This window comes from Coturnix japonica, chromosome 4, assembly GCF_054131305.1.
Source record: "Coturnix japonica strain WE chromosome 4, WE-NBRP24, whole genome shotgun sequence".
NCBI lineage: Eukaryota > Metazoa > Chordata > Aves > Galliformes > Phasianidae > Coturnix > Coturnix japonica.
In genome coordinates, this window is record NC_140666.1 from 80,500,587 (window position 1) to 80,520,143 (window position 19,557).

At 39.2% G+C, this 19,557-nt stretch overlaps 1 protein-coding gene across 2 annotated transcripts in view; it reads left to right on the top strand.

Annotated features, from left to right (window-relative positions):
- The first annotated feature begins 746 nt into the window (after nt 1-746).
- WFS1 (wolframin ER transmembrane glycoprotein) overlaps nt 747-19,557 on the top strand; it is a 29,352-nt gene continuing 10,541 nt past the window's right edge. Inside the window, exons 1-3 of one of the 2 annotated variants that reach the window (XM_015862846.3) lie at nt 747-1,147; nt 2,640-2,834; nt 16,634-16,716. In XM_015862846.3, the coding sequence (XP_015718332.1) occupies nt 2,645-2,834; nt 16,634-16,716 (273 nt within the window). In that variant the 5' untranslated portion in view covers nt 747-1,147; nt 2,640-2,644. Of the gene's footprint in view, nt 1,148-2,639; nt 2,835-15,518; nt 15,679-16,633; nt 16,717-19,557 lie in introns of those variants that run through there. The other variant, XM_015862847.3, reaches the window with a different exon arrangement.

Here is a 19,557-nt window from a genome sequence, read left to right on the forward strand (position 1 = left end):
TGCTTAAGTTTGGCTCACTCCACGTTATGTTATGTATATTTATATACCCGAGTACATAAAGCATGTGTGATAGTTAAGCCACTGTTGAGGTTTAGGTGGTATTTTCTAAGTTAAGGAGCTAAGCAAGCTCAGTAATAAAACAAATGTGCACACACACTGCAATATCACTTATAATCAATCTGTGAATATATTTTACATTGAGTTTCACTGTTAAATTGGGTTGTATCCAGTGGAGACAGTTTTAAACTTGAACAAAGATCCTTGGGAATGGCTTATAACAACTGTTGGAAAGAAGTGGACATAAGCAGCACAGAGAGGCCTTATTTTACACTTCCTTGATAGTTGTTTTTCCAGCTACCACCCTCATTCCCACCTGTTCCCTAAGCAAGCTACATCTGTTATACTCACCCACTAAATATCAAATCAATTTTATAGAGTTTTTGTGAATAGTGTGAATGTGAATAGCAGGGGGAGCAGATTGCAGCAGTTAAAGTTAGATCTGAGTCAGGTCACACTATCAGTCTGGACACCCCTCCCTTTCTCGTAACCCCACACCGCTACTTTGAAGCAGCCCCGCCATCCCCCACCCCCCTCACAGGAAGCTGCCATCCCATCCCATCCCAACCCACCCCCAAAGCCGCTTCGCTCCGCCCGGCCCGGCCCGTCCTCCTCCCTCCGGGACCGCCCCCCATGGCGGAGCCGCCCCCGAGCGCTGAGTGGCGGCGGCGTGGGAAGGGGCTGAGCCTGGGGGAGGGCCGGTCTACCCCTAAGGACGGCGGGCGGCCGCTACGGCTCCACTCGGTGCCTGGCGGCTGCGGGGGAAGCTAGTGCGTGTAGTTGGCGTTAGTGACTTCGCCTCGGTGAGCGACCGGAGCGAGGGCCGCCTCCCTCCCGGTCCCCGCGGCCTTCCGGGGTGGTGGTGCTGTTATTGCTACCCCGGAGCACTCCGGCCTCTCGGGGAGCGCCCCTGCCCGGCCCGGCCGTATTGGGTGTGAGGCGGCTCCTCCTGCAGCTCTGCTCCCGAACTTTGAGAGGAAGAGCTGGAATCAAAGTTAAAGATTAGCGTCTGGGCGCAGAGAAACTTCAGAGTGCCCTGTATAGGAGGGACTGTTGAAACAGCAGTGTTTGCTAAGTGTCTGCGCCTCAGGTAAGTCTCCCTGTTCGCCTCTCGTGTAGCCCTGTGCCCGGTTATGTGTTAGGACACCCTTAGGGAGACCTGCGGTGCAGCTGACAGTGCTCCGGAAGGTCAAGCTGAAAACGGGGTTGCAAAGTAACTTTTGTGATTGTTCAGTAGTTAAAAATAATCACGCTGGTCTATTGGGAAAGTATTTTAATCTCCGTGCTTTCCTAGGGCTTGTTTGGAGGGTGATTGAGTGGAACTGTGTTGGTTTATTTATAGTTTGGTAGCGAGATACAATACAGGAATGCATTTTCTTTCTTTCAGTAAACTATTTTCTTATTTAAGCTTCATTTTGGTAAGTAGAGTGTCTAAAATGCAGACAGTATTTTGCTGTGTTATTGCTTTCGGTGCTTTCAGCATCCTGTTGTGCTTTGGTGCTCTTTGAGTGGAGGTGAAGCTGTTAGGGGTTGTATCCCTGAGTTTGGCTGCATTGCTTCCACCTCCATGAGAAAAAGCACCTTTAGATCAATGATCTGAACAGCTGCTTTAAAGTTATAGTTGGTAAGCAAACACCTACAGTGTTTCTTATGAATTACTTCGTTTCAGGGGACTTGCTTTCAGTCAGACAGAGTTATTCCTTGTTGTGCCGTGGTGGCATGAATTTGTGCCTTCCAACTTCCTGCCTGGTATGAGATAAGCATTCAGTAAGCCCTGAGCGAGTGTACTGATTTAGGGACATCTCTGCAGAGCAGAGGTCAGCTCGTTGTTTCAGAGAGGGTTTGCAATGGGAGTTAAAAGGCCTTTTCTTGTGGGGAATCAGGAAGCCTTCACTCCTGGCTTGAGTGTTTTCTGCTTAAATCCTATTTCATAAGATCGTGGACTGAGTAAGTAGGAAATAAGGTGAACTTACTTTGGTTTCTGTATATTTCATTTCCAGACGTTCACAATGAGTGTCTTTGGTGGCGTTCCTCTTCATTTCCAGTTTCGGAGTTGCCCTTTGCCTACTCACCTTCTTTGCCTCCACTTTTGCATTCTGAACTTTTTTTTCCTTCCCTGCTATTTACCTTGGCTGAGGGCTGTGCACCAAGCCCTTGGGATGAAGTCAACTTTCCCATCATTTTAAATTGACACTATTATTCTATAAGAGATTTAGGAGCGAATCTTTATTTCTTGCATATGTGAAGTTAGACTCAAAATGTTGTCTGTATATAGTATTTACAGGATTTAATTGTGAACTTAGTTTGTCTACATTTAAAAATCAATTCTTATTTAGTTAATGGATAAAGGCAATAGATATTCTTATATAATGCTATATGTGGTCAGTCAGTAACCAGCAGTAAATGTTGATGCTTGGAGTTATTCAGGGATGTGTTTATACATCCTGAAGTTGCTAGCAATATTCTTGCCCTTTTCATGACTTCTTGTAACTATACATACAGATTCCGATTTTAAGCTTTACTTTGTTTTTATGTAGTGATTCTGCTGCTTGACAGCTAATCCCTCTTCTCTTTCTTTGCAGCTAAAATGAACTCAAATTTTGAACCTCCATCAAATCCCTCTCAACCACAACTGCATCTTGGAAGGTCTCAGCTGAACGCTGCTGCTGTGGACCGTAGTGAGAGCAGTCATAAATCTGGACCACCCTCAGGCGATGCTGCAGCTCCTTCTTCAGCTCCAGGCTACTCCCATAGCAGGGAGAAAGCTGAAAAAAATGGTATGAAAGCAATTTTTCTGCAAAATTGAGTTATGTTAAATCTTAAGAGATCAATTTATGTGTATGCTTTAAGCTCTTGCTCTGAAGAGACACTGCCAAGTAATAAAAGCAAGTCTCTAATTTCTTAGCCTATTGTCTTAGAAGAGTCTTTTCTTTGCTGCTTGTTTTTTGTGTGTTTTTGAGCTTTTCCATCTCCTTTTTCCTTATGTACATAGAGCAGCAGGGAAGAAGTTTCTCTGAAAAAATGGCAGGAAGAATTAAATGTAATTGAGCAGAATATTAAGGCTTCAATTTAATTTCTTTAACTGGCTAGACTACATGCTGACTGCAGCTTTAGTATGAATTGTAATGTGGGTGAATAGGTGCTAGAGTAACATAGATCAAGGGACCGATGTATGAAATCAGTGACAAAAGTGAATTTAATATTACCTGTCAGATAAGAATTCTTAAGAACAGTGATACATCTCGAAAGGCAGAATACTTACCTCTTGCTGAAGGTAGAAAGAAAAACGTAATGCTCTTGCATTCAGCTAATGAATTCAGTTTTAAATTCACTTTATCACAGTCTCGTGCGGGTTGGAAGGGACCTTAGAGATCATCGAGTCCAACCCCCGGGATTCGAGCCTCTGTGTAGCAGAGCGGCACTTCTACCACTTGCGCCACATATTATAATCTAATACTTCTTGAAGAAATCTTGTATTCCAGGCATAGTTACTGTTCTTTAACTTTCCTTGAAGTTGAACTTTCAATATTGAAACTGCTTATGTGCATACTGGTATATATAACTCTAAATTGAAGATAATAAGGCTGTCCAAGAGTTTAAAATTACTAACTGTGTGAATCTGATATGCATCAGATGCAGGTAAGTTCATCACAAGATTCAGGCTGGTATCACTGGCTGTGTTAGTACATCTTTTTGTATGTAATTCAGAACTGGATTGAAATGGTCGGGCCGGAACCTTCTGCATTCTTTGGTACCAAAGGGCACGTTCATTCTAAATAGAAGTAGTGAACTTTTTTGGAATGTCTTAATTTTTAACATGCTTCAGGGTATCACTGCCATCTTTGCCATCTAACCCACCTGTACAATAACTCAGATGTTAGAAAATAGAGACTTTTGACATGAATTATGTGATTCCTAATTTAGGATGAGGACTTCCAAATATTGCTGTATTTCTCCATTTCAGTTGTGTTTCATTTCTGATGATAATTTGCATGAATAGCCTGATATAACTGTCACTGCTTCTTACATCCACCTCTTAATATATTCAAGTATTTAATGCTGCAAAATAGTTACTGTTGTTGTTATATCATGCCAGATATTAGATCAACCAAGATTTTAGTTGATTTAGTTGGCAAATGTGTTCAATAAGATCATATTTCTGTCCATTTTTTTTCTATGGTTATTTTGGGCTTGTAAAATTTAGCATAATACCAACATCTTTAGAACTAAAAACTCTCTTAAAAGAGAGGAAGCAGAGAATTTTCTTTTCCACCGACCATCAAGTTTTGATTTTTGGTCATCAAAACTTAGAAACAGGGGTTTTAGCAGACCTTCAGATAGAGAAATACAAATCCACAGAAGTTCACACATTCATAGATATCCTTATTGAAACATAAATAGGAAAAAAGTCATCTCAAACCCAAAATTGGCAATTCAGCAGTTTTTGCAATATTCAAACCAAATGTTAGAGCCTTTACCAATAAATAACATTCCAGTTGCTCGTATACATAAGTGAAGAATTCAGTCTCTTAGTTATAGCATATGGTTCTGTTGTATTCTGGTTTTATGAAAGGACGTAAAACATGCTCTGGTGACCAACTTCCTCCGTGGAAAACTACATCTGTTCCTTTGAATAGCTGTTGTAGCTTGCTGCTAAAACTGGAGCAGTATAAGAACCAATTTAGTATTTATCAATGCTTTTACAGTACTAAGAATCATACTGCTTAACCTTGTGACTCAGTCAGCACTTAATCACTGGCCAATTTAACATGTTGATTCAATGAAGTTTAATACAGTCAAATACAGCGACTTAAAAGGGTTTGAAAATGACAAGGTTCACTTGAAATTTGTGTGCGGGGTACTGAAGGGGAGGCTTATAAACTCATACGTCCTGGTGAATTACTTGCCTGTCCTTTTGTTGTCTCTCAGTGGACAACAGGATCTGTCCCCTAAATGGCTGCTCTTCTTCAGTGTTAGTCTCAGAAGTCTAAGTCCAGAAGTCCAAGTGGTATCTCAGAGGGAAATGAAGGATTGCATCCAGCTGTGGTCCTTGAGACTCAAGGAGCTCTTGACTTAGGACCCTTATTTCTAGAGCCTCAAGATAAATAGCTTGGGTCAGAAGACTTTCTGTTCTGGCCAGTGTTATCATAGAATCACCAAGGTTGAAAAAGACTGAAAAGACCATCCAGTCCAACTGTTCACCTATTACCAACAGCTCCCAATAAACAGTGTCCCTCAACACAACATCAAATTGTTCCTTGAACACCCCCAGGGTCAGTGACTCCACCACCTCCCTGGGCAGTCCATTCCACGACCAGGTGTTGAGGTAAGGCAACCTTGGAATTTTCTCCAAACCTTCCAGTACTTCCTTAGATTATGCAGTTCTGATACCTGTTAAATCAGATGGCATCTTAAGCTGCATTAGGAGGACTGCTGTTAGCAGGTCAAGGGGACACAATCTCTTTCCTCTGCTGAGTGCTGGTCAGGTCAGTTGTGGAATCTTCTCCTTGGAGATATTCCAGAGTCACCTGGATGAGGTCCTAGGTGCCCTATTATGTATGGATGGCCCTGCTTCAGCAGGGGAATTGCATAAGGTGATCTCCATAGGTCTCTTCCAGCATAAACAGTTGCATTACTCTTGGAATATTCTTGCCAAAATATCGGCATGTCAGATATATGCTTTTTTTCCTGTTTCTATGTTTAAATGTATCGTGCTGATAGGAACAAAGTAATTTGTTTCCTGGGAACACCAATCTACCACTCCTGCAGCATTATCTGTATCTTGCAGCATAATCCAGCAAAGGAATGAATGCCCTGGCTCTGATTCAGTAAAGCACTTAAGCATAGGTACTTCATTTGGATTAAAATCCTATACCTAGGGTGTTTTGGCAGTCTTTAGTTCATCATAGGCTACCGTCATTAGGTAGTGTTTGGTCATTCCTTATATAATCCATCTCACAGTAGTGGGAAGCAGTCAGATGCAGTTGCAAATGCATTGTGTAAATCAAACCTCAATTTCATGGGGTGGGGGGAAGGGATTACTTGACTGATGAGCTTAAGATGATTTCTAGATATTGGTGAGTTTGTTTTCATGGGTGTTTTCCAATTCCTATCCAAACCTGTGGAGTGCATTATGAATGGTATGCATGTCAATATGTTGTCTTTTTTTGTTTGTTTGTTTTAACAATGATGCTGCTCTGTCATGAATGTTCCTGAACAGGAAGTTTATTAGTGAGCAAAGCGTATGCACTGCTAATTAGGGCTTCCAAAACTTCAAAACCATTGAGTCATCGGTATTCGTTTAAGGAAATTACAGAAGAGTTGCCAGATGCTTAAAGAAGTTCTGTCATTACCTTGGTAGTCTGTGTCAGGAGGAATGTGGAATCTGTGTCAGGAGGAATGTGGAATATGGTTTAAAAAAAGAAGGAAAAAAGACCAGTGGCTGCTTGCAATGGAATCTGTAAAGTTTGATGAATTAATCTAAGACTCAAATCTCAAAGACTAAGTTATATGCCCCCCAGGTGCACAGACCCCTCAATTTCTGTCTATTTGTTTTGTACTCCATAAGAACAAGTTTCCAGATAGGCTTAAAAACGCAGTGCTTGCTGGTGGAATCATTTCCCATGTTTGTACATAGAATGCATAATTGAGAGAAACTTCTCCCAATATAATGATAGGATCCATGTCCAGAGCATCTGCGTTCCATTCATTAGTTCAAGTCAGCTGTGCTGGTAACTTGAACTGGACTGACTCCCCCCAGGTACATGCTTGTTGTGCTCTAGGTTATCTGAAGGTGTTTCCCTTTCAAGCATGCAAAATATCTTCCTTTAAAATGATATTGAAGTACCTGCTTTTCAACAGTAGAAGGGAAGGTGAGAGGACATACAAGGATAACAGAAATGGTGGAAGCAGTGTGATGGTGACAATTTCTTGTATGCAGACAAAAGGGACTGTAGTTTGGGAGGGGGGTGTTTTGTTTACCTTATTCATGTACATTTGCTATCCAGTAGAGTTGGAAAAAAGGAATCGAATAGGATCTCAAAGGTGAGTTTGGGAGCACCAAGAAACTGAGTTGCAAAGCTTCAAGAAGCATCTCTTTGGTTCCCTAACATAACACGTTGACCATGTTTTTGTTATTAAGGACATGTACCAATTTCTTCCTCTAAAATTGAGAACATATGGGGGAAGTATTTGTACTGAGAGTTTTGCGGTCGTAAATCAGTGTCTTGTGTCTGTGGAAGGTTATGAGGTTTTTTTGTACCTCTTGGAAGAAGTTTCTTTTATAAATTGTGTGCCTTAGAATTTATAAACAGTACCCAAAAATCTTCAAAACAGTTTACAATACATTGTAACAGTGTGCATCTTCCCCTGCATTGCTAAATGAAAGTTAACAAATAGGGAACCTTGCTAATTTACAAATACTTTCCACATGTTTGCTTATTCTACTTAAGGTTATAAGAAACCTCTGCTTCAGAGCTCTATTTTATCAGGAAATGAAGACAAAAGTGATACTTTGCTTTACAGACGCATTGTGAGGCAATGTGAAATGTTTGTGCAAAGCCTGAAGAAAACTCAGAAATTGATTTGATTGTTAGAAGTGGAGGTTTATGCTCTGAATTATCAATACTATGTAATTTGTCAGTTTATTGATGTTCTTTCAGACTTTACCTGAAGTTCCTGGGGCTTCTGGAAAGCTCCTTTGTCAGGTGTTACTGTAGGGGAGAAAGGATTCTATACAAACAGAAGTTAATGTCTCTATTTTCAGGTAAAACTTGGGATGTAGTTCCAAAGTCTATCCCTTCTTATCATATACTTAAATAGAAAGGAGCAGTAGAAGAGGAAGAGCTACATTCACATTAGCATATTGTGTCATGAAATTAGAGTACTTCTGTAAATCATTTGGTGCTGAGGACCCAAGGTTCATATTGCACCAATCTATTATGCTTTATTTATACTAAACTCAGCTTGTCTAAATTAAATCTAGCATTTGGAAATACTCCTTCCATTAAGTTTTCTTCAAAAGGAGTCCAGTATTTGTGTTCTGCTGTGCAAACGAAATGCATTGAATGGGAAGAGCTGAGAAGCTCATGCCTCATCTGACCAAGTGTCTAATTGAAGAAATTCATCTGCAGCAAGAGCTTTCTGGAGGCTGACTAACCTCTGCTGGTATCTGATAGTGTTTTGAAATGAAAACATTTGGGCATACCTGGTATCTGTACATTCATCTCAAATAGAACTGCAAAAAAAAGTGTAGGAGAGATTTGGAACTTCTGTTGTTAGAGGGGCCTCTTGCAACAGCAGAAGGCCTACCTCAGTGCGGAAGTTAGAAGATGAGGCTGGATAAAGTAAACTGGAAATAAAACCACTCCTTTGCAAACTCAGTAAACTACTAGCAGTGCTTAGTAAGCAAAGAATTAGGCACTGCTGACTTGCCAAATATCAGAGGTGTTTTTTAAGGGCTGCTGTTTTGACTGTAAGTTAATGAACTGATAGTGCCTCTGTTGAAGGACTTTCACAGCAGAATTCCTGAAGTGTATTACTGTGATAACTTTGGGTTTTCATTCACACAACTATGTGGACTGTGCAAGGCTTATGTTTTCAAGTCTTTCTCACATTGCTTGTCTGCAGGTTGATTTTTCTTAGTTTTGTTTTTATGGAGAAGGTTAGTAGTGTTTTAGTCTTAACTGAGAAATGACCAAAAAAAAAGACACTTAACGCTACTTTTGGAACTTCTTTGATCAAATCGTTATTGAGAAGTTGGGGTAAATCTGGGACTGCATAGGGAGAAAAAGCAGCAAAGCTGTCTTATTAGTTGTAAAATCATTTTAAATTACTTTAAGTGATCAATGTACAATAATAGCTACTCTAGAAAGAAACACCTTTTAAGAATAGTTTTCCCTCCACTTGTAGAATTTATACTCTATAATATCATCACTCTTAGTCTTCCACCTACATGCTTTTTGTCACTTCTCTCCTGACAATTTACCTTCATTTTGTGGGGGTGCAGAAGTTGTTCCCTTTTCAATTTAATGCTATTTGATGACTTGCAATTGTGGTGTGACTAAGACTATTATCATATCTACAAACGCAGTGCTGCTCCCAGAGAAAGCACAGCCGAGTCCTAGACTTATCTTTAAATATATATATATACATTCCCTACACTCTCATCCCTGTTATCACCTTTAAAAAATAGAATGCCTCATGATGTGTGCTAATACAAATGTGTTGAGTTGTTCTTCGTACAAGCAGGGCTGTCTTAAGGTACCACTATGGAATCAACAATGCAATTTTTCTAGAAAACTCAACTTCTGGAGCTTGTGCAAAGTGAGTAGGAGGATTTCTTTAGAGATTCCAACTGGCTCCACTCAACACTGAAAGCTCAACAGCACAATCTTAGGACACAAAAGCTATTAGCGCATTACATTGTGTTACAGAATGTACAGATCAACTTTTTCTAAGAACACACTTATAACAGACAAATCTACCTGCAGATGAGCAATTTAAATTTCTCATTTCCTGAAAGGTGCTTGATTAGTTTTAACTTTTTCTTTTCACTTTGTGGCTATGTCTACAGAACATCTTCTAGCAATAGAATAGATTTTCTTTTTATTGTTAATATATGTATGCTTTTGTTCTTAAGTCTCAGTATTGGGAAAGCTTGTTTCATAGTGAGAATAAAATCTGTAATAAACGGCTGTGGACTCTTCCCTGAAAATACAGTATTTGTTGCATCTGGATAAATTTATCAGTTTTGTGCTTTTAGAAAGAGCTTTCCTATGAAAAGTGCCAGTGTAATGATACTGGAATGATTTCCACTTCCCTTGGAAGTACGTTAACAGGAGATAACTCTGAAAGAAATACAGAGATATTGCACAAAATATATTCTTCTGAACTGTTTAGGAGTTTCCTTAAGCTTTGTTTTTCCTAGAGAGCATTTACTGCTTGAACAAACGGTGCCCACGTTATTTACAGTGTGTGCATGCATTCTTGTTGCTTATTTCCTGTCCAATGTTGTAAGATCTTCTATTTTCAACACTGTTAAATTCTTTTTATGCTAGCAATTGGACTCCTGCAGAGGATTTCAAGGATGATATGCTGAAGCTGATGTATTTAATATCACAGGACATGTGAATTTAGAGCAAACGTGTTCAGTGTTCTAACATAAGTTAACTGCTTCACTGTGGTGTCAGTGTTATTTCTGATGCCTGTCAAGCATTTTTTTTTCCTTTCATAGTAGTCCAAAAGGACCAGATGTTTACAATATGGCCTTATCATAGTCTCAAACTCTGTAGCAAAAAAACCTATCGAAGTACAAGTATGGTAGCTTTCTTTCTAGTTCAGACTTTTCTTCCTTTCAGATTGTGTTACAGTGAAATAATGCCTACCTCAACCTTCGCTGAAGTTCAGTACACTGTGGTACTGATTAGTTCAGACACCAGCATGCTTCGTGATATATGGGAGAGCTTGCCCAAGCGTGGGAGAAGATCTGATGTCAAAGATGGCATTTTCCCTCTCTCCCTCCCAGTGACTTAGTTGCTGGAAAGACCTGCACACAATACCGTGTTCCATACCACCTTCATCAAATATATGTATTACTAGTCAGTTAATGATGTGAAACTGAGGGGAGATAGGAGCTGGATTTCTGTCCTCCCACCTTTTAACTCCTTGAGGGCTGTTTAATGTCATGACTTTTTATTTGCTTTTACATGATCCCTACCTTAAAACCTTCAGGCTAATTTTTTTTTTTTTTTCCCTTTTACATATTTGCTGTGTGTGGATAACAGACATAACGGTCTCTGTTATTATGGATCTCTCTGTTACCTTGCTTGCCACTTTTCATCTCTGTTTTGAGTGAGAGGTTCTGTGCTGCAGCACGTAGTTCAATGGATTTTAATATTGGAGCACTATGAAATTATGCTTTAAAGTACAGTTGAAAGAAATGGTAACTTTTGGAAACAGATTTGAGTTTCCTGCATAGGAGCTTCTCAGCACTATTTTCTGCTAGGAGTAGCATGGGAACATATCTTTTAATCGATCTCTCTTGCTGTGACCATCTCTTTAATAAACTCTTTTGTTGCCCTTGAATTGTCTTCAGTCTACCTGGTGGGCTGGCTGCACCTTGTGTGCTTGAAAAAGGTATAGAATGCAGTAACCGGTTCTACATTGAGTTATTCCCCTGAATGTCTTTTGCATATCATTTGGTATGTTTTCAATTCATTGTTTTTTTCTAATTCCCCTTTTTAAGGAGTGACCTCAGCTTTACAGTGATGCATTCTTATTTCTAAATCTTGTCCTCTCCTTTTTCTTCTCTATTTTGTTTTTCCAAATATCCAGTTTTCTTTTTAATTACAGCTGTAGCAGATTTTTGGCTTTGGGTACAACTAGACAGGTACTAAATCTAAATTGCTTTTGCAATAGTGTAATCCTATATTTTAAAACACTCGGATTTGGGATCAACTGAAATTGACTACTTACTGCTGCTTGACCCACCTTGCTGGGCTGCCTTAATGGCAATTTTCATCCGTGACAGCTGTCAGGTATTCTCAAGTGGTTAAAAAGTTTTATGTATTCAGTGAGCTTTTGGAAGTGTGCAAACGCTAGCTAGGATTGAATGTAGCACTGTGCATATCTTTAACTCTTCCTATTTTCAGTTGCTTCAGGAACATCTGCTGTAAAAATAATATGGGAAAGCCCGTACATGGGTCTTGTTTCATATCTTGAAATCTAAGATCCTTTATTCTCCCAAACACATTTTTTTTTTCTTCTCCTTTTCCATGTCTTTGTGAGTTTCTTTTCTGAGCCTGAATGATTCCTTGTAGTTGTGATCATGAAGATTGTATGCTCTACAGGTTTCCTTCAGACACTCTGTGGGTGTTGCCTGATGCCTTAATCTTTTGTTCAGAAGCTTTAACATTCACTTGTAAAAACCTGTAATTTCTTTTAAACTTATATATTTCAGATGAATGCTTTGTCTTCATTATTGCTTTCTGTCGGAGAAACCACACTCAGTTTTCTTTTTATCTTGTGTTCATCAAGTTTCTGATGTTCAAAGGACTTGGAAGTACCTGGCTTGTGTCTGACAACAGATTGATTTATTGTGGGTAGTAATGCAGATTTCCTGTGGCTCCCCAATAACTATGTGAATGAGGAATGTAAGCTCAAAGGCATATGAGATTGTGATCCATTAAAATACCCACTTCTGAGTTGAACGTTTCTTGTTTAGTCTCTGCTCTCTGGTTTTATCTGGAGAATTCAAGTGATGTAGTGGTGACCTAAATGGGGAGAATGTGTGTATTTTGCCAACAGGTGATAACAGAATGGACTTCCAACACTAGGCCTACTAGCAAAGCTCATTCTGCTGGGAGCTGTGATATGTTTGTGTTGGTAGGAAGCTTCACCAACAAACATTTATCATTTTGGTTGCTAAATTCCAGAGATGAGGGACAAAAACTGTATCCTAACAGAGTATCATATGGAATTATTTTCAAAGCTAATGTTTCCCTTCATTACAGCATTTCTTCTTTCAGATCAAAACCTAAAATGAGCAAAATCCATTTCAGCCTTTGGTTACAAAGCTGGACTGAAAATTGGAATCTTACTTTGTATTATCAATAAACAATGGATGGAATTTCATGAAGTAAATAGTCTTTAGTTTCATCAGCTTACTTATGCTCTCCCTATATGAATGGTTGTGTTGAGACATGTATTCAGGATTTTTTCTGAAACTGTAAAACATAATTGCGTAGTGAACAAACAGCACTAGCAAATGTTTTGATAGCACCTTTTAAGTACATTAGGTAATGATACGCAGCTTTAGCTTACTCTTCTAAATGCTGTGTAGGACTGAAATGCATAAAGGCTGTTATTAATCTAGTTGTAATAACTTGTTCTGTGTGGCAGGAGATGAACCCTACAGTGGCCTGATGATGGTCACCACAGGGTCTTGGTGGCATAGCATGAAGAAACTCAAAGTGAATGTGAAGTTCCAACCATCCTTCTACTTTAGTCCTGACTTACTTTGATTCTTCCATGCATGCTGCATACTACTTAAAATGTGTGCTTTCACTTGCCTTCTTTCATTTGAATGACTGAAGTACTTCTGAACCTTGAATGATAGATTTCATTGGCTTATTTATATAAGCACATGATACACAACTGCTACTGAAGTCTATTTTAATTGTAATAAAAGATGCATGAAGTATTGTAATATGAATGTTCCTCTTTTCTAGGAAATCTTATATTCAAGACAGAGTAAGATTTGACATTAAAAAGACATCATTTTTTAGTGAAGCTAGAAAATAAAAGCTTCTACTGACAGCACTTTGATTGTGGTGCTTCTGTGTGGGAGGAATACATATTAGGTTTTCTCACTAAAAACATGCTTAAGAACAAGGGGCAATAAGTTATAGATCATCACTTAGCCTTTTTGTAGCAGGCATGTCTTTCATAGTATTTGTCTTCCCAGTTTTCAACTCAGTTGAAGGAATGTATATTTCTCCATCCTTCTTGCTTCCGAAATACACTTCAACTGCATTTTGTACCATTTACCTTGAACAGCTGACCTGAATACTTTAGGAAAGTAAATTGATACAGCAGATGTGCAGCCTAAGGAGTTCATGTTTTATCCTGTTGATCACCTTCTAGGCCTGTCTCAAGCTAAGCAAAGGAAACTTTCTATACTCTATATACTCTATATCCTAGTGTTATATCTATATATCGTGTTGTAGGAACACTAGGATATAGAGTTATTCTAAATATGACCTTTAGAACACACCACGTCTGTTCTTTGCCCTTGCTCTGCATCTACATAACCAACCCACAGGTATAATGTTAAGTTTTTATTTATAGCTTCTCTGTAGCAGTACATAGGTTGTTGAAGTGATAATTGAGTTGAAGCCAGCCCCAGGCAGCACTTCTTTCCACTGGAAGTCCGCACTTTTAAAGCAGTCTTCCCTGAGAACTTTACCTGTAGATTTGCAATGTAATTGTAATATTCTGGTGTTGAATAAACAAAAAAAGAAAATGGGAGTGCTTTGCTGATTTATCTTTTCCAACCTCAGTAAACATTTAGTCCATCTGTCAACCCATGTCCTTCATCTACCCTTTTCTTGATAACTTCTACTACTTCAGTGGGCATCCTGTTCTAATACCTCACTGTTATTTCAGAGAAGAGATTTTTTTTCCTTAAATCTAATCTGAACCTTCCCTGGTGTGACTTATGGATATTCCCCCTTTTCCTTTCAGGTGGCTGGGGAGAGTGATAAGGTCTTTTCTGAGCTTCCTTGTTTCCAGACTGAACAATCCCAATTCCCTCAGCCATTCCTCCTAAGATTTGTGTTCCTCACCCTTTACCAGCTTCATTGCTCTTTTCTGGGCATGTTCTAGGGCCTCAATGCCTTTCTTAGAGTGGGGGGCCCAAAACTGAATGCAGTACTTGATATGCAGCTGCTCCAGGGCTGAGTACAGAGGGTACCACATCGAGAGCACATCACCTCTCTGATCCTGGTGACAATGGTATTTCTGATAATAGCCTAGCTACCACTGGCCTACTTAGCCACTTGGGTACGCTGCTGGCTCTCAGCTAACACCCCTGGTTCCTTCTTCTCTGTGCAGCTTGTCAGCCACTCAGCCCCAAACCTGTAGCATTGCCTAGGGTTGTTGTAGCCAAAGTGCAAGACCAGGTATTTTGTGTTCTTAAAGCTCGTACAGTTGGCCTCAGCCCATTTCTGTAGCCAAAACTATTGCTGCTGATTTGAAAGAAGCTTATGAATGAGTGAAAGCTGAGGACGAAGCAGTAAAATGCTCTATTGCCCAAATCTTTTCATTTGGATAGGGTAGATAAATGTATATTATGTTTTTTTCAAACAATCCACTCTTCACTGTAACTTCTGTTGTTAGCAGAGAGCCCCTGAAAGATGGGTGCTGATGTGAGTGGTGCCATCTGGAGAGGAGGCTTCTGACTTGTTTGGAGTTCAGTGTGGTGGTTATATATATCAGGCAAGGAGACTGAGTGGTTAATTCTCCTGGGCTGTTGTTTCCCTATCTTACGATAATATTTTTACAGCTTTCTGAAAAGAGGGAGTAGTAATTGAAAATTATTTTTCACTATGTGCCTTGTTTAGTCAGACAACGTGTTATAATCTGGCCTTAGTATTTTTCCAAGTGGAGGTTGGCAGACAAAACTGTGGCATGGGGAAGGATAAAACTTACTTCATGTTTTGCTCCTGTTAAAATATATCCATTTTAATGAAAGAGCTGGCTTGCAGCCTGTTCTTGTTTGGAAATAGTCCCAGTACCAAAGATATTAAAGAGTGTACGTGGCCCTTTTCTTTGGGAAATTATGTGAAATTGGCTTATATCTTCCTTCTTCTCGCTTCTTGAAGAATCGCTGATACTTAATGTTACCTCAGCTAACTGGGCTGCTTACCATGCTTCATGCACTATCACTGACCATATTAGGTAGAGACTGAAATCTGTAGCTTTGAGCAAGTGCCAGAAGACATCTCTCCGTTTCCTACACTCAGAGACTGTTCTTTCTGACCATGCTTTGTCATGCTGGCTGCCCTAAATACGTAGCTGCCAAGCATCACAGCGTGTTTGGTGACCTTGCAGGATAATGGGGTAAGGCTTTGGAGCTTTCTGTTGAGTTTAGACCTGCCTTTCTAGCTGTAGTTTCAGCTTCCTTAATAAACATGCTGTGAATCACTGGTCTGTTCCTTCTGACACACTCTGTGTTGATTAAATTGTGTTGTTTTTCTCTTTAGTACTTGAAACAAATTTCAGATTGTAAGTTCTCATATAAAAGAAAAAGTAGTTGTTATAGCATTTGTTAGTTTTTCCATTAAAAGTGGTCTTCCTTGATAAGATTATACACAGCATGATGTTATTTACAAGCACTGGATGTCAGATAGAGCTGGGAAGATTTTGCTTAATGTTTGACCAGTTTGGTGCTTTTGAGGAAGAAAAGCTGTGTTTACATCTGTATGTGTATAGTCAGATAAGAAAGGAGGAACAGTTAACTGTGAGTGCTGAACTGGACAAAGTAGAATGAATTCTATCAGCATTTACTCATTTTTGTTGTTTCTGTATAGTTCAGGGGCTGAGGAACTGAACATGTGCCTAAGTTTTACAGGCTGGTTGATTATTCAGAATGCTTGAAAGTGCTTCTCTACCAAATAAAGAACAGTCAGGGTAGGGACTCAGGGGCTCTCAGCCATAAGAATTACAGTACAAAAGTTTATCAATTCTGCAGGTTCCGTGTATGTTCATTTTTACAGTAATGAAAATTCTTCTATTGAGATATTAATCCTGGGGAAATGAATGCAACACTGTAAGCTGTGCGTAGCATCCTGTGGCAGGTACCAAATAACAAGTAACAGTACATACACTGAAGTAGAACAGTGAGACACAGAGTAAATACTATAATGAGTTAATCTCCACTGCTGTTCTTGTAACACCCTCGTGTTGGATTTTTTAATGTGATCCTTTAATTCTTCAACCAAATATAGTAACAATTTAGAAAATGATTTCAAGTGTTGCTAGTAAATCAGTTTTTTTAAATCGAATTATTTTGTAGAGGCCATGAAGGAAGAACCTGAAGTGCTCTTTGAGGAACTGCTGGAGAGGGCCAAAGCTGGAGAACCAAAGGCACAAACAGAGGTAATTTTGTATGTTTTTCCAGTCCTGTTTACTCTTAATTCCAAAAATAGCGTTGCCTGCTTTTAGTCGAACTATTATCTCACCCAAAGACATTTAGTTGAACTATATCTGTTTGGATCTTAAATTGTTCAAAGAACAGTGATGCCAGATGGCTTCTCTGCCTAGAGAAATGCTGCTTGCTTGGGTTTCAAGGCCAGTTCTTGCATAATCCTTTCGAACAAATAAGAAAACTGGGGGAAGGGCTCAGAGCATGGAGGAGCTGCAGCGCTTTATTTTTACCTTTTAAATCATGTACCAAAGAGTTACTCATGGAGGTATAAAGATAGTGATTATTAAATGATCTTTGGATTTAACTTTGTCATTGGAACAAAATGAATTGTTGCTGAAAGTTGATTCAACACTGTTGTTTCGGTTCTCCACTATGTATAAAGACGCTCATGCTGGATCCTGTGCAAGAAGCTGTTGTTGAGATGCTTCAGGAGGAACATCAGAGATTGGTTTTGTTTTATCACCATTTCTGTGTTGAATTAACGCATTTTTAAAAACAAATCTGTAATGGTTTAATTAAGCTAACTATACCTAGCTATGTAATGACAAGTGTAGTTACATTTGTAGTGACAGTTCTGCCTCTGTACACATTGTGCTTGGTTTTCCTTAGGTTTTACAAAAATTCTATCAATTTTCTGTCCATTCCATTATGGTGGTATATTGGTCTAACAGGTTTAGTATAACTAGTTCAACATTTTTAGAAGATTTTTAATTCCTATTTCATATGGATAACAATTGACTAAAGTATTATTTTCCAGCTTCAGCTGTGATGGAAAGGAGTGCTTGTGGTCTTCCATGCGATCATTGTGCTTTGTTGTTGGTTTTTATTTCCTTGGGGATTACCACTCATCTTGCAAATAAAAAGGAAAGGGGTAAGAGGGAGGAGGCAGGAACAGTGGCACAGAGAAATGCTTGTGAAGCTGATAAAAACGTGGCAGTTCCAGACTCAGTCCCCACTTCATCTCAGCTGGTTTGAGGGCAGGCTGTCCTTGGAGCTGTAACCTGAGACGGTAAGGAATTCCTCACCTCCAAAGCAGCCGGTGGCTTTGCCTTTAGCCGTGAGGGGATTGCTGCTACAAAGTCCACGTTTTGGCTCTTCTTCCACACCAAAGAGCAAAACCCATAGAACATTATTTTGGGGTTTAACTTCTGGCTGAGTAAGAAATACCACAGGTAATCTAAGCCGATGATCTGTATGCATATATATATATAAATAATAATTGTATTTCATCCTTATCCTTTGCAGTTCATTCCTCCTTCGCTCCTTTCCTTTAGCTCTTTAACTGTGCACACTTTCTGTTCCCATATAATAACAGTATTCTTTTCTTAAAAAGATCTGGGATAAAATTTTGCATTAGTGTGCATTCAGGAGGAAATGACAGTTTGGAAAAGAACCCCAAATAGTTATATCTTCTAGACAAATGGATGTCGTAGCCTATAGAGAGGGAATTATCTCTCATTTTTAACCTAGATAAGTAAGATATAGTGCATATATATGCATCCTTCTCTACTTTAGAATCCAGCCAGGAAAACTACTTTAATTTGTGACTGTTGTAAGACTATGAATAAGAAGTTGGCATTACATCATCGTTCTTTGTCTTGATAATTACAAAATCAAACATAAAGAGTCTCTCAGTTCTCTGCCAAGTAGCTATTACTATAAGTTTATTCAAAAATAACCTTGCACTGACTGTGGAAAATAAACACACCATGAGTGGATGTCAGCCTGCATTACCGTAGCTTTATGTAGATTCTTTATTGAGAAATAACTGCATAGCAATTATGAAAATGAAACACCCACAGCTGGATTCTGTAATAAAGCAGAGGAAGCTCGGTGTCTTTGACTAGAGGTTATCTGCAAGGGGCCTGCTTGAGATAAATGATGCAGTTGGTAAAGCACAAAGGTGAGAGGTGGGCAGTCAGCTTTAGGGAAGTACAGTATATATGCCTGTGTTAAACCATTGCTCACGGGAAAGAGAGAATCCTTGAATTGTCTCATTAGCAATCTGAGGCTGATGCTCTTTCCCATCAGTTCTTCCTTATTTGACCCCTGCAGGCCAGAGCTGTGCAGCCATTCATGGCTGGCTCCACGTGGAAGCTTTGCCATAGGAAGGAAAGGTGTGGGGCTTTTTTAGAGCCCCTTCCAGCAGTATTTTGTGAAAAGGCAACATGCTTGTAACTTGGAGGTGATTGGAGGTGATTTTTGCTTATAAAACTTTCTAAATACACAGAAAGTCTTGTTGCTTTGTAACTGAAATATCAAGCAAATATTTGCTTGGCTTTTGGAGCTGCCTCTGTCTTGTTGCAGTTTTTGGAAGGGGGGGAAGTGGTCAAATAATTCAATCTTGATGTTGAACTTCAAAAACAAACAAACAAAAACCTCCATAGGAAAAAAAAAATCCAGACCCCTAAACATTTATATTATAAAACCAGTGCTATGGCTTCTTTTTCCTCACGCAATACACTTGTGCAATATATGACTAATTCCAAAATCTCCTAGCCTACATTGCAATATGAGATTTTGTGACCAAGAGATGTTCATAAATTTGAAAGCCACATCAAGTGCTACTACTCTTGAAGCTCTGCTCAAAATTGCAATGGCTAGAAGCATAAATGTGCTCAAGAAACTCCTGTTCTTGTCGGAAGATGTTATTTACCTTGCAACTCGTTCATACAATTCCTTCTTGACATAAAAAGCTGAAGGTAGATCTGCAGTTGGTGATGAATTACCTGGGAATTGCACTATCAAGGCTGAAGTATTAAGGTAAAAATAAGTAAATAAGTAACCTCATA